Raw genomic sequence first — 17,936 nt, 5'->3', positions numbered from 1 at the left:
TTTTGTAGGATGAGTAAGAGTTTGTCAGTTGGATAGGATGGGGAAGGGTGTTTAGACAGAGAGAACAATCTGCTTATACTTTTGGGGAAGGAGATTATTTCCAAGTTAATTTGAAAACACATTTTATACTTTCTGATTATAATGCAATGAAATAAAATATTAATAGCAATGGCAAAAAGGCTAGGTCCATTTGAAAGTTTTAAAATACTTGTGTTAAAGAGGAAATAAGAATGGAATTTATGGACTATTTAGAATAAATGTCAATTGAGAATATCATAGATCAAAACCTATGGGATATGACCATGGGGTTTCCCAGAAGAAAGTTTGTAGTCTTAAATGCTTTTATTAGAGAACAAGACAGTTTAAATGAACGAATTATTCTGATCAAGAGTCTAGAAAATTCTAGAAAAAGAACAACCAAAAGAAAGCAGGATCAAGTAATTATTACATATAAAACCAGAAATTAATGAAATAGAAAACAAAAGGTTTGATAAGCTAAGAAGTTGTTTTTTGAAAAGACCAACAAACTAGACAGACCCTCCTCTGGCAGTTATGATTGAGAAAAAGGCAAGAAAACATAAATAAAATAAGGTATGACGAAGGAGATTTAACCACAGATTCAGAGGATGTGAAAAAGTCATAAGAAAATGCTTTGTGTAATTTTATACCAATAAATGTGAAAATCTAGATGAGATGGGTGGTTTTCTAGGAAAATATAAATTACCAAAATCACTTAAGGAGTGGCAGAGAACCTGAATAGAATGGAACAGTATAGAAGAAGTTTAAAAGATGGTCAAAGTTTTCTCCTCAGAAATGGTACCAGGCCCAGCTGGTATTATGGAAGTTCAGGTATCATGGAAGTTCTATCCAGTCTTGAAAGATCAGCTAATAGGAAAAGATGGACAGCTTCCTAGTTCATTCTAGAAGGCTGGTATCACTGGACAGGTTTAGACAAAAACAAGGAAAACTATAGCCTAACCTCACATATTAATAGAGCAACACATGTTTTAAATTACAGATTCTCCAACTGAATCCATCAGTGTATTAAAAGAAGACTGTATCGTGACAAGTGAAGGTTTGTCCCAGGAGTTCAGGGATTGTTCAACATTAGGAAAGCTGTTATTGTAATTGATTATACTAATAGTTATACAGTCTTTTTACTCCATCTCCATAAATGCTGAAAAAATAATCTGACAAAATCACACATCCATTCTTGATTTAAAAACCCTTAGTGCCTTAGTTATCTCTTGCTGCATTGGGGTAATTTGTTAAACAGCAATAGATAACTAGTACAGTAAGCTAGGAATGAATGAAAACCTCCTTAACTTGGAAAGAATTTTTATCAGAAACCAAAAACAATCATCAAATGTAACAGTGAAGTGCTAGATAAATTTCCATTCAGTTTGGGAACAAAATAAGGATGACTACTATCACTGTCACTAACCAGTGTTTTTTCTGGAAGTTTTAATCATTGGGATTAAAAAAAGAAATAAGTGGTATAAATATCAGAAATAAAGAGTCAGAATTAGCATTATTTGAAGATGATATGGTTATCTACTTAGATAATCAACGAGAATAAAAAGAAAAATTATTAGAACTAATAAGAAAATTCAGTGAGATGGGTAGGTACAAGATAAATATACATCCAAACCATCAGCTTCTCTGAATACCATCAATAACTAATTAGAAGACATAATAGAAAAAGATTCCCATTCACAATAGCAAAAAAAAAAAAGATAAAATTCCTACGAATTTATAAGAAATTTAAAATACTTCTCTGTAGAAAACTAAAATTTCATCAAAGACTATAAGACTTGAATAAGTCAAGAGTCATATCCTATTCTTGGATGGGAAGAATTCAATATGGTTTAAAATGACATTTTCCCCCCAATTTGATCAAAAGATTCAATGTATTTCTCATTAAAATTTCAGTGGTATTTTCTTTGGGAATTGTGCAATTGGATTTTAAAGTTCATTTGGAAGAGTAAATGCCCGTGAATTACTAAGAAAATTTTGAAAAAGAAGAACAATGAGGGGGGACTTGGCCCTGTTAGATATAAAAACTTACCATAAATCTACAGAAATTACAAATATTATATCATCACAGAAATAGAGGAATACATAAATGGAACAAAATAGAGGATTTAGAAACAAACCCATATATTCATTTGGGAGTGTAATTTGTGACAAAGAATGCATTTCAAATCAGTGGGAAGTCAGTAAATAGGATGGGACTATTAGCTACCATTTGGAAAAAATTTAAGCCAAATCCCTACCTTGTACAAAAACAAATGCAAAAAATAAAGCAATAAAAGTACCAGAGGAAAATCCAGAATATTTTTATAACAGGGTGGAGAAGCCTTTTTGATCAGGGTTTAAGAACTCAGGAGCCATAAAGTAAAGAGCAATAATTTCAACTACGTTAAAGTTAAGAACTTCTGTGTGGAGAAAGATACTATACACAAAGTTAAAACAGAAACAACAGGCTAGAAGAAAGCATTTGCTACATAGACATCAGGCAAAGGTTAATATCTCTGTCTATATCGTCTCCTGGAAATCAATAAGAAAAAGGTGCCCAACCCATTTAAAGTGGAGAAATAACGTGATTTGACAATTCAGAGAAGAAGTAGACAGCTAATGAATGAGAAAGGATGTTCAACCTTACAAATAGCTAAAGAAATGTAACTAAAACAACAGCGAAGTACTAATTTTAAAGTGCCAAAATTTAAGAGATTGAAAGGGTTGTGAGGAAACAGAATCTCTCATATTCCTTGATAAGAGTACGAATTGGTTTCATTTTATAATGGGACCAGTTTGTTAGCTGCCCCCAGAAACTTAAATGTGCATATACTTCCAAGCTGAGAACTATGTCTTAGAGTTAGGTTTCTCTAGAGTTTTACTACTAGGTAGACCCTAATTTGGCCAGCCAGAGGCCTTTTCTAAAATACCCCAACCCCAGCTGCAAACGTAAGCCATACTGTGCAACTCTATCACACGCCCTTTTGTAGGGTAGCATTCTCAACCAACTCTTAATGAAAAGGTTGCATGATATATGCTTCTTAAATAAAGACAGGATTATATGAGTAGGAATAATCTTTATTTTTAGCCAGTTTATAAAAATGTTAAAGCCACGGAAATACCTTTTATCTACATTTTAAACAAAATGTTCATTCCTTTGCCCAGCAATTCAACTTTTAGGAATCCTTCAAAACTACTTTCAGACATATGCAAAGATGTTCATTGCAGCATTGTTTATAATAGCAAGCAATTAAGACAACCTACATGTCCATCAGTAGGAAACAGCTTTTCCTTCATGATCCATCCATACTCTGTAGCAGATCAAAAGAAAAAGATATATCTCTAGATACTCACCTGGAAAGACCTCTGAGACTTACTGGTATATGAAAAAAGCAAATTGCAGAACAGGGCTTATAGTATGATCCCATTTTTGTAAGGAAAAGAAAACCCCCATAGTAACAATGAAAAAAATGTTATACATACCCTGTCACAATTTTAAAATTACTGGCCTTTTTTCTTGGTCCCATTTCCTTGCCTTTACTAACTTGTTTCCTTCCTCCTCTATACCTTTTTCCTGTATCCACCTGTTGTTTTTCCTTTTAATAACTTGCTCAAATACCACCTGATTCATTCAGCAAGCATTTGTTCTGCCTGCTCTCAGTTAGGCCTTGTGTTGAACCTTGGTGGTATATGGGAATGAGCTGTATCTGGTCCTACAGTCAGGGAGCTCAAGTCTAGAAGGGAGAGAGAGACACATAGACAATGACTGCATAGTGTGGTTTGGGATAGAACAGAAGTAGGCCCAGAGGGCTGCCAGAGGAGGGGCACCTAACCCCACCTGTCCCCTACAGGAGGGGACATGTGTACTAAGTCTTGAAAGAGTAATAGCTTTCCTTTATCCCCCAATCCTGCCGGAAATGGTTGCCTACTTTTTGGCTCTTCCAAGCAGGATGACCTAATGGGGGAAAACTGTTGGGTCAGTGTCTTTATTCAAGTCCAAATTCGGCTACTTACAAGCTTGACTTTCGGCAAGCCTCTGAGCTTCTATTTCCTCATCTGTGCAATGAGGACAATGCCTATTTACCTCTCAGGGCTGATTTTAGGATTGGAGAAGTTACATGTAAAACTCCTGGATGACTGTCAACTCTGGAAGGGCAGGGACTACCCATGTCTTGTTTTCCTCATAGCTAATATGTAGCCTTGGATTGGATTGGATCTAAAAGCTGTACGTGTCTAGGGATGGTTCTGGAGCGAAGGATGCACCTGACCATAGTGGGGCTTTGGGATGAGGAGGCTGAGAGTAGTACGTGGGATGGAGGGGATCGCACCATAAGAAGAGAGAGCCAGGGAATTTGCTGGCAGTCCAGTGTTTAGGACTCGGTGCTTTCACTGCTGGGGCCCGGGTTCAGTCCCTGGTCAGGGAACTAAGATCCCGCAAGCCTCACAGCATGGCCAAAAGAAAAAGAGAGAGCGAGAGAGAGAGAGAGAGAGAGAGAGAGAGAGAGAGCGCGCGAGAGAGAGCGAGCCAGGCCCATGGTGTTGACATGAGGGTGACACAGGAGGGAAAATAAGAGTAGGCGGCCCTGGGAAATGGAGCCCAGAGGGCATTCTGGCCCTGGTTCTTGGTCCTATTCTGCTACTGATACCATCTCCTAATCTCACAGTGCAGGGCAGGGAAGCATGGTGGACCAATACTTGCATTGGTGTCAACATGTCTCAGTTCAATCCCACCTCTGTCACTCACTAACTGGGTGACCTTAAACAACTCACTTCACATCTCTGAGCCTAGTTCCTTACCTGTTAAAAAGAACACCAACATCATGGGGTTTATTTATTGAGGAGTAGAAGAGATCATAAATAGTATTCACGTTGTTGAGTGCCTGGCACATAATGAGTACTCAAAACAGGGTAGCTGTTATTAGTGTTCGTTTCAGTAGACACTTAGGGAGTTCTGCTATGGCAGAGCCTATGCTGGGTAATGGTTCTTGCCTTCCACAAATTCCCAGTCAGCCGGGGAGACTGAGGAGGGCTATGACAGAGGAGAGCACGGGGTGGGGGGGCTGCTGTGGAAGTCCAGTGGAAGAGATCTGGCCCCACCTAGGGCTGGTGCAGGTCAACTCAGCCTAAGAGCTGAGTCTTAGAAGATGAGTCAGAGGCAGTCAGGGGCAGAAGGGTGAAGTGTGGCAGAATGTTCCAGGCAGAAGGAACAGCATATGCAAAAGAACCTGGATGTTGTTGGGAAGAGCTAGAGGTTTGTTATGAACCTGGGTTGCATGGGTCCCAAATGGCTTCAGGTGGCCCATGAACCTCCTGAAATTGAATGCAAAATGTTGTGTGTGTCTAGTTGTGTGCATTTTCTGTTGGGGAGGTGGTTTGTGGCTTTCATTAAATGTCTAAAGGGTTTTGGGTTCCTCCAAAACAGGTTAAGAACCAACGTTGCTGGTGATGAAGTATCATGTGAATGGATTCTAAATAGGAGAGAAATTTGGTAAAATTTGTGTTTTAGACATATCACATTAGCAGTCGGTATGAAAAATGGATCGTATGCATGGAGGCCAGCTGGAAGGCCTACACTGGGATATTGGCATAGAAGAAGTGGCTTGGAGCGGGGCTACTACGTTGCACTGCTCCCGTGGGCACCATTCGCAGAGAACCATTTTAATTTCAAATTATGGAATCTAAATTCTTTGAGAGATAGACCCAACAGTAGGTGAGAGAAAGGGAGGAGGCCAGGATGAGCCAGTGTTAGCAGAGGGCCAGAGGGACATGAGTCCAGGGTAATAGTGCAGGAGGAGAAGGGAACCTCTATTAATGCTCGCCCAGCACCCAAAGTCCGTGGTCTCAGATATAATTACTAACTTCCATCCTACTCCTTGTTCTTGGAGATTCTGAGTGACACTGGAGACACTTATTTCTCTATGTATTTTGGGGAGGAATTACTTCTGGTTTGTGAGTCAGGTATTTTCCTGAAGAAAGTCGTGTCTGAGCCGGTCATCCAAGGTCTGTAAAGATTTTGAGTGGTAGAGATGGGAGAGGATGCTCTGAGAGTGAACACAGAGGCCTGGAGGTGAGAAATGGTAAGGCTGAACACTGATGCGGAGGTCAGACACACCCCAAACAGCTGTCTGGGGAGCCCAGGGTCCTTTCTCGTGGTAGGCAGCTGGAGAGCCGTGAGCAGTTCTTGAGGAGGGAAAGTAACATGATCAAATTAGCATTTTAGAAGGAAGGGAGACTAGGGAGGAGGCTTTTGCAGTAATCCAAGAGAGGTAAGCTGAGGTAGTGGCTGTGGGGATGGAGCAGGGGAGGTGGATTTGAGAGGTGATGGGGGTAGAAGAGAGAACTGGAGTCAGAGAGACTGAATAGATAATGGGGGTGGGAGTGGGGGGTGGAGATGACTGAGGGTGGTCATGGTGAGTTGCCCGTGTTCAGGCCTGGCAATGGATTCATTCATTCAACAAATATTTATCGAGTGCTAGACACTGTGCTGGGCATTAGGGATATAGCACTGAGCAAAACAGATGCCTGTCCTGTTGGATCTTACGGTGGGTGAGACAGATACTAACTAAATAAGCAACTAAATATATAGAATGTGTCTGGTGCCACACCTATCTGGGGGATGATGTTCCAGCGAGTGCAAAGGCCCTGAGGCAAGAGTGTGCTTGTTATGTCTGAGGGACGGCAGGGAGACCAGTACGATTGGAGAAAGAGTGAGCGAGGGGCAAGGGGAGCAGATCATGTGTAGTCTTTTAGAGCTATTTAGGGGGTAGAATCAGCAGGATTCGGTGGCTGACTTGGTAAGGGAACAGGAAGAACCTAGGGTGACTTCCAGGTGTGTTTTGGGCTTGGGCCGCTGGATGGTGGTGCCTTTCACGAAGGTGGGAAATGCAGGAGGACAGGTTTGCAGCGGTAAGATGCTGTATTAGAGGTCCCTGGGAACTCTGAAGGCCCTAAGGGCCATCTTGGTGGAGCTTCCAGCAAGCATTAGGCTTGATGGGTCTGGGACCCAGGAGAGAGATCCATGCTAGAGAGAGAGATGTGGGGTTCTCAGCCATACCTGAAGTTATGGAATGGAATGAGATCACTGACAGAGAGTGTGGAATGAAAGAGAAGAGGACCAGAGCAGAACTGGGGAAGAGGTACTAACACATAAGGAATGGAGAGAGGAAGAGGAGCTGGGGGTGGTCCGAGAAGTAGGAGGGAAACCAGCAGGGAGTGGGCTCACGGAAGCAGAGGAAGGAAAGAGCCGTCTGCGCACGGGGGGGGGCTTGTTAAGAGTGGCAAATGTTACAGCTGGGGGAAGTAAGATGAGGGTGGGAGAGAGTCTATTGGCTTTAACCAGTGGGAGGTCCTGGGCGACCTTACTAGGAAGAGTTTCTGTGGCTTGGTGGGCGCACGAGGCAGATTGCAGTGGGTTGAAGAGCCCGTGGGAGGTACTGAAGTGGAGATGGCCAGTGTAGACGGATTTCTCAAGAAGCTTAGCTGTGAAGAGGAGAGAGGGACACTGATTGCTAGAGGGAGATGTGGGGGCAGATCGAGGGTTTTTATTCCCAGATGGGAGAGACTTGAGCTTCTATAAATGTTGGTAGGAAGGAGGCAACAGAGAGGGAGAGGTTGAAATACTGGAGGGAGAGGGGATGATTGTTATGGAGGTGGTAGCAGGGGTGGGCTCCAGAGCCTGGGTGTAGGGACTGGCCTTAAATAGTATAGGGGCCCTCTTTTTCTCACAGGGAAGGAAAGCAGAGATAGTGGTGGTTGGGGGAATACAAGGGCGTTGAGGGGATTAGTGAAAGAAATGCTTCAGAAAAGTTCAAAGCAACACATGGAGATCCCTGACAAAGAGCACGGATGTTGGAGCTAGGAGGAAGCAAAGAATACTTCTGGTTGGAAGTCAGGGAGGACTTCCTGCAGGAAGCAGCATTTGAGCTGGGTTGTGAAATTCAGACAGGATTTCAACAGGCAAAGCTCTGTGCAGAAGGAAGAAACAGAGTCAGCAAAGGCATAGAGGCGTGAAAAGGCTGGACGTGCTGATGTAATAACGAACAAGCTAGTTTGATGAAGGCTGGGCGGTATAACATTGATGCCACTGATGCTGACAGTAACAGTAATAGTTACCATGTATGAGGCACCAAACCTACCCTGTGGCAGGTGCCTTACATACTTGAATTCATTTAATCCCCACCACATCCTGCAGAATAGGTATTTCCTCATTTTGCAGATAAGGAAAATAAGTCCTAGAGAGGTGAAGAAATGGACTCAAGGTCATCCAGCTAGTAGGTGGTGGGGCTGTTATTTAAACCCAGGTCTGTCTGACTCTAAAGCCTGGGCTTCTTCCACCTGACAGGAAAGGCCAGGTGAGGCCATATGGTGGGGGAGCCTTGAATGCCAAGTAGAGGAATCGGAACTTTATCCAGGAAGCTAAGGGGAGCCTAGGTGGGTGTCTGAGCAGAAGAGATTCACACTCAAAGGTGGGCTTTAGGAAGGCTAATGTGGTCCAAGAGAGTAGGGAGAAGAAATCAGGAGGTGACTGCAGTGTCAGGGTGAAGGGGGTAGCAGGGGCCTGGCCTGGATAGGAGGGGAGTGAGCAGGGGGACTGGAAGATCATTTGTTCCTCATGACAGCCTTGAGAGGTGTGGAGTTTCCTTCTCCTTTTATAGATGAGGAATGGGCGACTCTGAAAGGAGGAGTTGCTTGCCCAGGACTTGAGCACTGGTTCATGTGGTTTTGCTGACTCAGTGACTCTGTGGAACAATGTGTCAGAGGGAGCTCTGAGTATGAGGAGGGTGTGTGTGTGTGTGTGTGTGTGTGTGTGTGTGTGTGTGTGTGTCCGCGCGTGCGCACCCCTGCACGCGCTTGTCTGTCAGATGGACAGCAGTGCCTTCCCTTGCCTTCTCTTTCCTTCCCATGTCTTCCCAATCCTCCAGTATCCTGGATTCCATATTTCCTGTATCTCCTGAGCCAAGGGGGTCTGGGAGTGGGCTGAGACTGTTTCTTTGGAAACCCCTAGAAGATCAGCCTTTTCACTCCCAAGACACCTGGTCCCGCCCCAGCCCTCCTGCCTGTCCATCCACCCCATGAAAATGTAGTCCAGCTCCAGTGACTGCCACATGCAGACTGGCCCCTGGTACTGCTCCGCAGGACCCGAGGAACAGGTGCTTGTTCCTGCAATGTTTCCTCCCCGCCGCTGTGGCGCTTCTGTGTGGGTGCAAACGGCCACCTTGGTAATTAGGTTCAGTTCATGAACAGTTAACAATAACCACCACCATGTTCCCATCACTCTTGTTTGCCAGGCACTTGACATGTATTCCAGTCCTTTCAACAACCCTGTGGGGTTGGCATCATAAGCCTCAGTTTTACAGATGAGGAAACTGAAGCTCCAAGAGGGGCATTAACATGCCTGGAGCCGCAGCCTAGAAGCACTTGTAGAGCTGGCCTTGGAACCCAGGTCTGTTTGCTTCCAAAGCTGTGGACTTTCCACGCTCCATTTCTAAGCATCTCCTACATTCCCGACCCTGAAGCCTTCAGGAAATACAAATCTTTGTCCTTCAAGGGCACAGTGGATTTCTAGAAATAGTACCAAGTTCACCCAAAGGACCTGCTGGGAAGAGTCTGAGACTTGGAGCTCCAAGAACTTCCAGGTTTAAATCCTGACTACCGCTCACCCAGCTGTGTGACCTTGGGCAGATATCTAACCTCTCTGAGCTTCAATTCCCTCATCTTTAAAATGTTGCACAGTTGTTGCAGGGGTTAACTGAGATGACGCATGCAAAATGCCAGCAGAAAGCTGGTTGCTACTATTTATGTTAAAATTAAGGTTGGGCACCTGTCAGGTCAGAAAGGGAGTTTACATACTCTGGGTGTAACCTTAAGCCTGAGCCCAGCCTGAGCGTGGGGGAGGGCCATTCCAGGAGGGGGACCAGCAACAGGCTCCTTGGAGACTGAGATGGATATGGCCCCATTGGTCACACTGACCTCCCCATTCCAACCCCCATCCGAGCCCCACCTCCCTGGTTCCAGCCCTTCTTGTGTCTCCCCTGCTCTGCAAACTAATGCCTCTGCCTCTCTCTGTCACCCGCCGCCTGTGGCCTCTACCCTGCCCTTCCTGGCCCCAGGGAAGAGGAGGAGGAGGAGGAGACTGAGGAAGAGGAAGAGGAAGACGCTCATCAGTTCTGCTGTCCGGCCTCCGAGTGCAGTAGTCCCTCCTCTCGGTAACTGAGAGGACAAGGGTCATTTTCTATGCAGAAGCAAAAGCCTTAACCAGCCCCCTGCGCCCTGCCCCCTCGATCCCCCATGGGACCCCGTCCCTGCTTCAGGAACCAGATGGGCAGGCATCGTGCCCCGTCCTCACCCACCCCCTTCTTGGAATTCCCACCCTCACTGCTGTCTCCCCTGGACTCCAGCCCCCAAATTATAAAGGCTGGAGCCCTAGGTCTGACTAAAATGTGGGAGCAGCAGAGCTTGGAGCTTGGAGCTTGAAACCTGGACCCTCCCATACCCGCACCCCACTTCCCAGGCACCCTGGAGCCTGCCACTCCTGGAGAGGTCTCCAAATGACATCCCAAGGACCTACCTCTGTTCTCTGTGAGCACAAACAGAGATGCAGGGTGCCTAGGGCTTAGAGGACCAGACGGGGTCGGGACCCAGCCTGCTCATTCCCTCGCTGTGGCCATTGCTGCCATCTCTTCTACTGCTTGGAGGCCTTGTCCCGTGCCCCCTGCCACTCCCATAGCGCTCTGTAAATACGATCAGGAGGAAAAGGCCTTTCAGAGTGCGTGTCGCTGTGTACAAAAGAATTTCCATCAATAAAAGCTGATCTCTTCTCTCTGTCTGATGTATGTTCCACCCCACCCCACTTCCCTCTCCCCATCCCCACCAGGGTCTTACCTTCTTTCCTATCCAGGGCTGGGAACGGGCTGGGAGAGAGAGTAGGGTTGGATTTTATTGTCAACACCCGGAAGGCACTCAATAAATGAATGAACGATGTGGCGCTCTCACCATGGGCAAGCCTAGCGCCTTCTTCCGCCTGAGGTGGTGCGAGCTGGCCAACTTGGACACGTTGCTTGGCCTCCCTGCTACCCAGTTTCCCCGTGTGTAAAAGGAGGAGGGAGGTTGGACCAGAGGATCTCCAAGGGCTCCTCCAGCTCTGACATTCTGTGAATCTGAGATGGTACAATTTTAAGAAACTATGATTACATGACTTTAAGAGAGGATAATTCAGTGACACATTCCATCCAATTCTGTGGCTTCTCTTTCTATGATGCTGTGATTTGGGGATTCTACAATACTGTGGTTTTAAGATTTCATGATTCTGCCATTTAGAAAAAATTCTGATGGTGTGATTTTAACATTCTGTGATGTTAATAGTCCTTGATTCTGTACTTTCAAGGTTCTGATTCTACAGCTTTAGGGATCTCTGAGTCTGAGGGAAAGCCACTGCCCCCAGATGCAATAACCCTATATTTCCTGCACCTGCCAAAAGCTAGTTCTAAGAATCCCCAGAGGCTGTTGGCAGGAAAGCAGAAGGTGTCCTCTATGCGCTGTAGAACCCACACCTTCCATGATGAGTCTGTGTTAGGAGCAAAGCCAGGAGACTCCCAGGTGGGCTCATACCCCTGCTTTCCCTTTCTGAGCCTTTTTTTTTTTTTTTTTTTTTTGGCATTAGACAAATCTGAGTTTACCTTATGGTCCTGCCACTTACTCTCTGTATAACCTTGAACAAGTATTTTCTTCTCCTTGAGCTTCATTTTCTTCCCGAGTACAGTGAGAATAGATCTACCTCTCTGCGTTGTCATGAAGATTAGCAAGAAAAAGCACAAAGAGCTCAGCATAGGGTCTAGTGCACAGTTGCCAAGTGTGCACTGATTGGCGGCTCTTGTTTTGATTAAGGCCCAGGTGAGAGTCCCTCCTCTCCTTTGTTTCCCCCCTCCCTTCAGCATCCCCATCACATGCCCTGGTAGTTTTCCAGAGGCTCGCCTCACTCTTCACTCGTTGCTTGACTCACTTAGGCACTCAACTCAGCTACTCACTCACTCATTCAAATTCTCATTTATTTCTCCCCTCCCTTCTTCCCTCCCTCTCTCTTCCTCTCTCCTTTATTTACTCTTCCAGAAGGCATTGCTCAAACACCTACTGTGTACAAGGTTTCAAGCTAAATACGGTGAGGGACCGAAAGTAAGACAGTGGCTATGTTCTCCATAAGTTCTCCGTCTCTCAGGGGAGATGAGAATTCCTTTGGGCAAGTAGGCAGGGTGTGAAAGGCAGAAGTGATTGAGCAGATATGGCTTCAGGAATGAGCAAAATATGTTCCTGGCCCAAAGAGTAGGGAGATGTCAAGATGGGCTGGGGGTGGAGGTGTCCAAGGATTGCTGGAGGAAGAGGGGCAAGAGTAGACGGCTGGGAAGCGTTTGAATAGATGGTTTGAGAGGTGAGGCATTAAGGAGTCAGAGATAGCATGGACCAAAACCTGGTGGAGAGCCCCAGGGGTTGTGTTGGGGAATGATACCTACATTGCTCTGTTCAAGCTGGGCGTGTGAGTCTAGGTGACCTGTGGCTGTGGAGGGGGAGACCATTCTACCCTTCATTTGATTGGAGATAGAAGGAAGTTAGGGGGCACAGGGGCTCAACTAAAGGTCAGATAGCCATTGCGGGAGCCATGGGGGTGTAGACTCCTGTGTAGGCAACTGAATTGGCTGAGGGCCTGTGCTATGGGAAAGGGGAAGGTTTCTATCTGTTGTGAGGGAAACGTGTGTGCCTGTGCACAGGTGTGCGTGAGGCTGGCAGGTGAGAGAAGAGTGAGAGGCTGTGCACTGTTGTGTATCTGAGGGAATGTGATTGTGTGAGGCTGGGCGTGAGGGATTCTGAGTGTGTGAGGTGGCAACTTTCTGTGCCTGGCAGTCTCTCTGCATGTGCCCCGGTGGAGATAATCACAAGAATGTGTGTCAGTGGCTTTTGAGCATGTGGTGCTGTGGCTTTTAGGGTGACAGTTGTCAGACAGGATGGTCACACAGACACACATGACTGCCACCTGTGGTCTTAGGGGACCAAGGTGGCTGCTGGGCCCTGGCCTGGGCATAGGGAGGGTCCACAGAGGTGAATTATACCAGGCCACTGTCCATGGGAAACGGGAGTAGTGTAGGGAATGGACACTTCAAGAGAGAATCTCAAGTTAGCCGGTGATAAGGACGGCCTGTGACATGAGTGTGCACAAAACATAGAGGGGGGATAACTGACCCTGTCAGGTTCTGTGGGGGGTGGGAGTGAGCCAGAACCAACTTCCCAGGAGGGCTGGCTGGCTCAGGGCGCCACAAGATTCAGAAAAGCTCAGCCAGACCGACAAAGGCTGCAGGTAGAGGAGAGAGGGAGGACATCCTGGGGAGAAGAAAGTAAGAGCCTGGGCACAGGCGTGGTGCTGTGGATCAGCTTGCCTTGCCTACAAAGTGCAAGGAGCCTGCTGCTACCAACATCTAGGAGCTTAAAGGTGCCGGGGGGCGGGGGTGGGGACTGGACGGATTCAGCTAAAAAGTTACGCTGGCCTGGAAGATAGAGGATTGGGGTTCTCGTCCTGTGTGACCCTGAGCAAGCAAGTCACTGAGACTTTTTGAGCCTTAATTTGAATCTGTGGAATTAGATGGTTCGAAAAGTCCATCCCAGTTCTGTGGACCGTCTACTCTTGGCCAGCCAAACCAGTGAGTCATTGCTGTCAAAGTCAGGCACTTCTTCCATCTAACCTCAGTCTTTCCTGCTTCCTCCTGGATCGCTTCCTCACTCACACACGCCACAAATATTTACTCAGCTTCTGGCCCTCTGTGTGCCACTGTGGGAAGGCACAGGGAGCTGGAGAATGCAAGGACTCGGCCTCAGAGGGGCTGCTCAGTGCTGGGCTGGTGGGTACAGGCATGAGCGATGATTCGACTCCTGGCACCACCACTGCTGAGCATTGAGACTTTGGGCAAATTACTTCATCTCTCTGTACCTCAGTTTCTTCATCTGTGTTATCCCCTTCAAGGGAAACAACCCAGACCTTGCGGAGTTGCTGAGCCTAGCTAAAAGTAGGTCCTCAGTAAATGACAACTATTATATTTAGGGCTGCAAAGGAAGCAGAGCCAGGATTCAAACCCTGACCTGTGTGCTCCCAAGCCTATGTTTGCCCGCTGGGTACCCAATCAGCCCCTCCGATGGCTTCCTCTTCCCCTGCCAGTCCCTGTGCCAAGCCGGGCTGGCCTCAGGTTTGGAGTCTCTGTGGCGCTGGGATTGGGCAGCAGAAACAGCTTGTTGAAAAGCTGTCGGGGGAGAGGGAGGTGACTGGAGCCCCTCTGCCCCTCTGCCCCCACCCCCCGCTGGGTCTGGTCTCCTTGCCCAGTCTTCCTCCAGAGCCCAATGCCCCTGGCCTCATCTAGGTGTGCTGACCTCCTTGTCTTGTTTTCTTATCTCTCACTTCCGGTCCCCCCCCCACCCCGGCCCCGCTTTCAGCCCAAGTTGTCATGGGGATAGTCCTCAGCATCCCTAGCTTCCTCTTGCCCTCATCTTATGGTATCCATAGCAACAGCCCCCATTCATTTCCATGGCAACTGCATCCTGATCCCATCCCCTGCTGGCTGCCTGGCTCCGGTCAGTGCCAATAAAGGGAAGGAGAGAGAGAGACCTCCCATTAATAGCAGCAGCCGGAGTGGGTCAGTGCCCCGGCCATGGGCAGGCCACCCCAAATCCCTACTGCCCGTTCTGCCCCGCTTCTTCCTGTCGTAATGCCTTGGCTCACAAGGTCCCTCACTCCTTCTCTCTACCAACTCCTCCTAGGCAAGGCCCTATTCAATAGCTCCCCCACACCCGCCCCCACTGCCCCATGAAGCCTTCGAGGCAGCAGGGGAACTAGCACAGGCTCTGGGCTTTGAATCCCTGTTCTGCCACTTGCTAGTCCTGAGGCCTTTGGCATCACTTTCCCCCTCAGAGCCTTCTCCTCACCTGCAGAATCGGAATCCTAATTCTTCTTCACCTTTGCCATGCAGCTAAAATAATGTGCAGAAAATGCCTGACACAGGGAAGGTGCGCTGTTAAGTGCGAGTTTATTTTTATTCCGCTCAGCACCCCTGCCCCCACCTCAGCAGGAGGAATCTCTCCTGAGCTCTCCTAGCACTTCCTCCGTTCCTCAGCCCTGAGAACTTTCAGCTTTATACTGTGGTTAGTTGTGTAACGTGATTTATTCCCCCCGCTGCAGAGGATGCTCCCCAGTTTCCCTCACAGAATAGCCCAGCAGACAGCACACGTGGGTGCACGTGTGCGCACGTGTGTGTTTTCTTTGCTCCTGCCCCCAGCTGGGAGGAGTCCCGGAGAGGTCGATCTCCCAGGACCTTTCTGAAATGCAGGAATCCAAAGAGGGAATTGCATTTTGAGCTCCACGAGGATGAGAAACTGAGGTGCATAGAGGTAAAGGGACACACCCAGGCTCACACAGCGGATAAATGGCTGTCAGGACCTGAACCTAGGTCTGCCCAGCTTCTTATTGCACAACATGTTCTGTGTGTGTGTGTGTGTGTGTGTGTGTGTGTGTGAGAGAGAGAGAGAGAGAGAGACAGAGAGACAGAGAGACAGAGAGAGACAGAGAGAGAATGAATATGAGTCTACGTGAGATGTAAGAAAGAGAAGAGAGATTTTTCCATGTGATCAGCATTTGCCACGCAGTTAAAATAATGTGCAGAAAAGCGCCTGATGCAGGGAAGGTGCACTGTAAGTGTGCTGAGGGTTTGGGAGCTCTGAGTTAAGGGATCCCACGTCCCCAGGTCCCATTTCTTTAGCAGTATGTATGACGCCCTCAAGCTCTGTCCTTTCTGGGGGGCTGTGTTGACAGCCTGACCTCCCTGCCACTATTACCTTTGCAACCAAAACAGAAGGGAGAGGAGAACTGCCAAAGGGTAGAGAGCCAGGGGCAGCATGGGGCTAGAAGTGGGGATAGGCAACAATATGTCATGAGAAGACAGCCTAGGCCCTGGGTTTGCATCCTGACACTCTCACTTAATAGCTGTGTGACCTTGAGCAAGTTTACATCACCTCTTGCCTCAGTGTCCTCATCTGTAAAATGGGGCTAATGGTGCCTGCCTCAGTAAATTGTAAGGCTTCAATGAGCCAACTAATGCCCTTGCCCTAGGGATAGAGGTGACTCTAGGGCCCTATGGCAGCACAGAGGAGGGGCCTGTAAGCAATCCTGTGTGAAGGGCTCAGGCAGGCATGGAAGGGAACACCCGAGCTAAACGTTGAAGGGTGAGCAGGAGGCAGCCAGGTTGGGGTAAAGGGGCAGAGGGTATATGAGGCAGAGGTCCGGTCAGGAGAACCATCCACAACTATGGTAAGGAAGCTGGAGGTTATCCTATGGATGATGATTCCTGTAAAACCTAAGTAGATCACGCCCCTCCTCTGCTCATCTCAATGAGAGCAAAAGCCAAAGTCTTTCTCGTGGGCTCAGTGCCCTTCACAATTTGGCCCCAATTACCTTTCTGATCTTATCTTCTATCACTCTCCCCTCGTTTACTCTGCTCCAGCTTCACTGGCCTCCTGGCTGTTCCTCAAACATGCCAAGCACAGTTCTATCTCAGGGCCTTTGCACTGGCTCTACCCTCTGTCTGGACTGCTCTTGTGTCAGATAACCACACAGCTCACTCCCTCACTTCCATCAGGGCTCTGATTATATGCCATTTATTCAAAAAGCCCTTCCCTGACCACCGCATCTAAAACAGCACCTTTAATCACCCTGCTGTATTTTCCTTCCTAGCACTTCTCTCTACCTAAAATGATAGTATATATTTATAGTCGTCTTCTCCCACTAGAATGTCACTTCCATGAGGGAACAAATCTTACACGTCTTGCTCACGATTGTATTTCCAGCACCTAGCACTGTGCCTGGCATGTAGAAAGGGCTCAGTTGTTTGTTGAATGAGTTATGAGAAGCCATGGAAGGGTTTTAGTGGGGGAGCAAAACGGTCAGATATCTACTTTGGAAAGCTCTCTCTGGCCACAGGATGGAGAACGGATTGGGAAGAGGAGACTGGAGGCTGAGGTCAAAGTTCAGGCGCAGCCGCCAGAGCTCATTCACTGACTTCCTCCCTCCAGAAGCTTTCATTGAGCACCTACTCTGTTCCAGGCCTTGTGCTCTGTGCTAGCGGAGAGATTACCAAATTCTCTTCCTGTGCTGGGATTCTGGGAGTCAGGAACACAAATAGCTGTCACGCTTTGCCAAAGCTAACCTGCTCCATAAAAAGAAGGACAGACATGTGCTGTGTGTGGGAGCCCTGAACAGGATCAGCAATCATTTCTGGCTAGAGGTGGGCTTCAGGAGGGCTTCTTAGTGGTGTCATATGACCTGAATCTTGATGGCAGTAGGGTGTGGGGGGTGGTTCTCAGATTGAAGATGGCAGAAGGTGATAGGTATGGCATTCCAGGTAGAAGGTACTGTATGAGCAGTTTGGGAGGTGGAAAGGAGAGGAGTATTGGGGAGAAACAGGATTTGGGCTGGCTGGAGGGAAGGGTTCACGGGGTGGGGGGCTGGCAGCCAACCCTGCTGTATGGCTTAATGTTTAAGACTGTGAGCTCTGGAGTCAGACTGCCTGGATTTGAATCCTGGCTCTATCATTAATAGCTGTGTGACCACAGATACGTTACTAACCTCTCTGGGCCTCAGTTTCTTTATGTGTAAAATGAAGACGAATAACAATACCTACCTCGTAGGGTTGTTTCGAAGAGTAAACAAGTTATTAAATGTGAAGTGGTAAGAACAGTGCCTTACTAAACATTAGCTACTGTATCTTGGAGAAGCCTCAAATGCCACAATAAGGAACTTGGGCTATCTCTTGTGGGCAGTGGGAACCATGGATGGTTCGTGAACAAAGGAGACAGTTGATCAAAGCTGGGAGCCATGTGCTGGGAGGGGAGAGGTT

The 17,936-nt window shown here is 47.4% G+C and overlaps 1 protein-coding gene across 8 annotated transcripts in view; it reads left to right on the top strand.

The window, feature by feature from the left end:
* The window catches only part of IQSEC2 (IQ motif and Sec7 domain ArfGEF 2), a 76,539-nt gene that overhangs the window by 36,889 nt on the left and 21,714 nt on the right, over positions 1–17,936 (top strand). For 2 of the 8 annotated variants that reach the window (XM_082610784.1, XM_082610780.1), the window contains one exon: positions 10,128–10,835. The exons of the other annotated variants lie outside the window; for them this stretch is intronic. In XM_082610784.1, coding sequence (XP_082466910.1) covers positions 10,128–10,227 — 100 coding nt within the window. In that variant the 3' untranslated portion in view covers positions 10,228–10,835. Of the gene's footprint in view, positions 1–10,127; positions 10,836–17,936 lie in introns of those variants that run through there. 8 annotated transcript variants of the gene reach the window in all.

This window comes from Mesoplodon mirus (assembly GCF_964341445.2).
Source record: "Mesoplodon mirus genome assembly, chromosome: X".
NCBI lineage: Eukaryota > Metazoa > Chordata > Mammalia > Artiodactyla > Ziphiidae > Mesoplodon > Mesoplodon mirus.
This window is presented reverse-complemented; position numbering and strand designations above follow the sequence as displayed.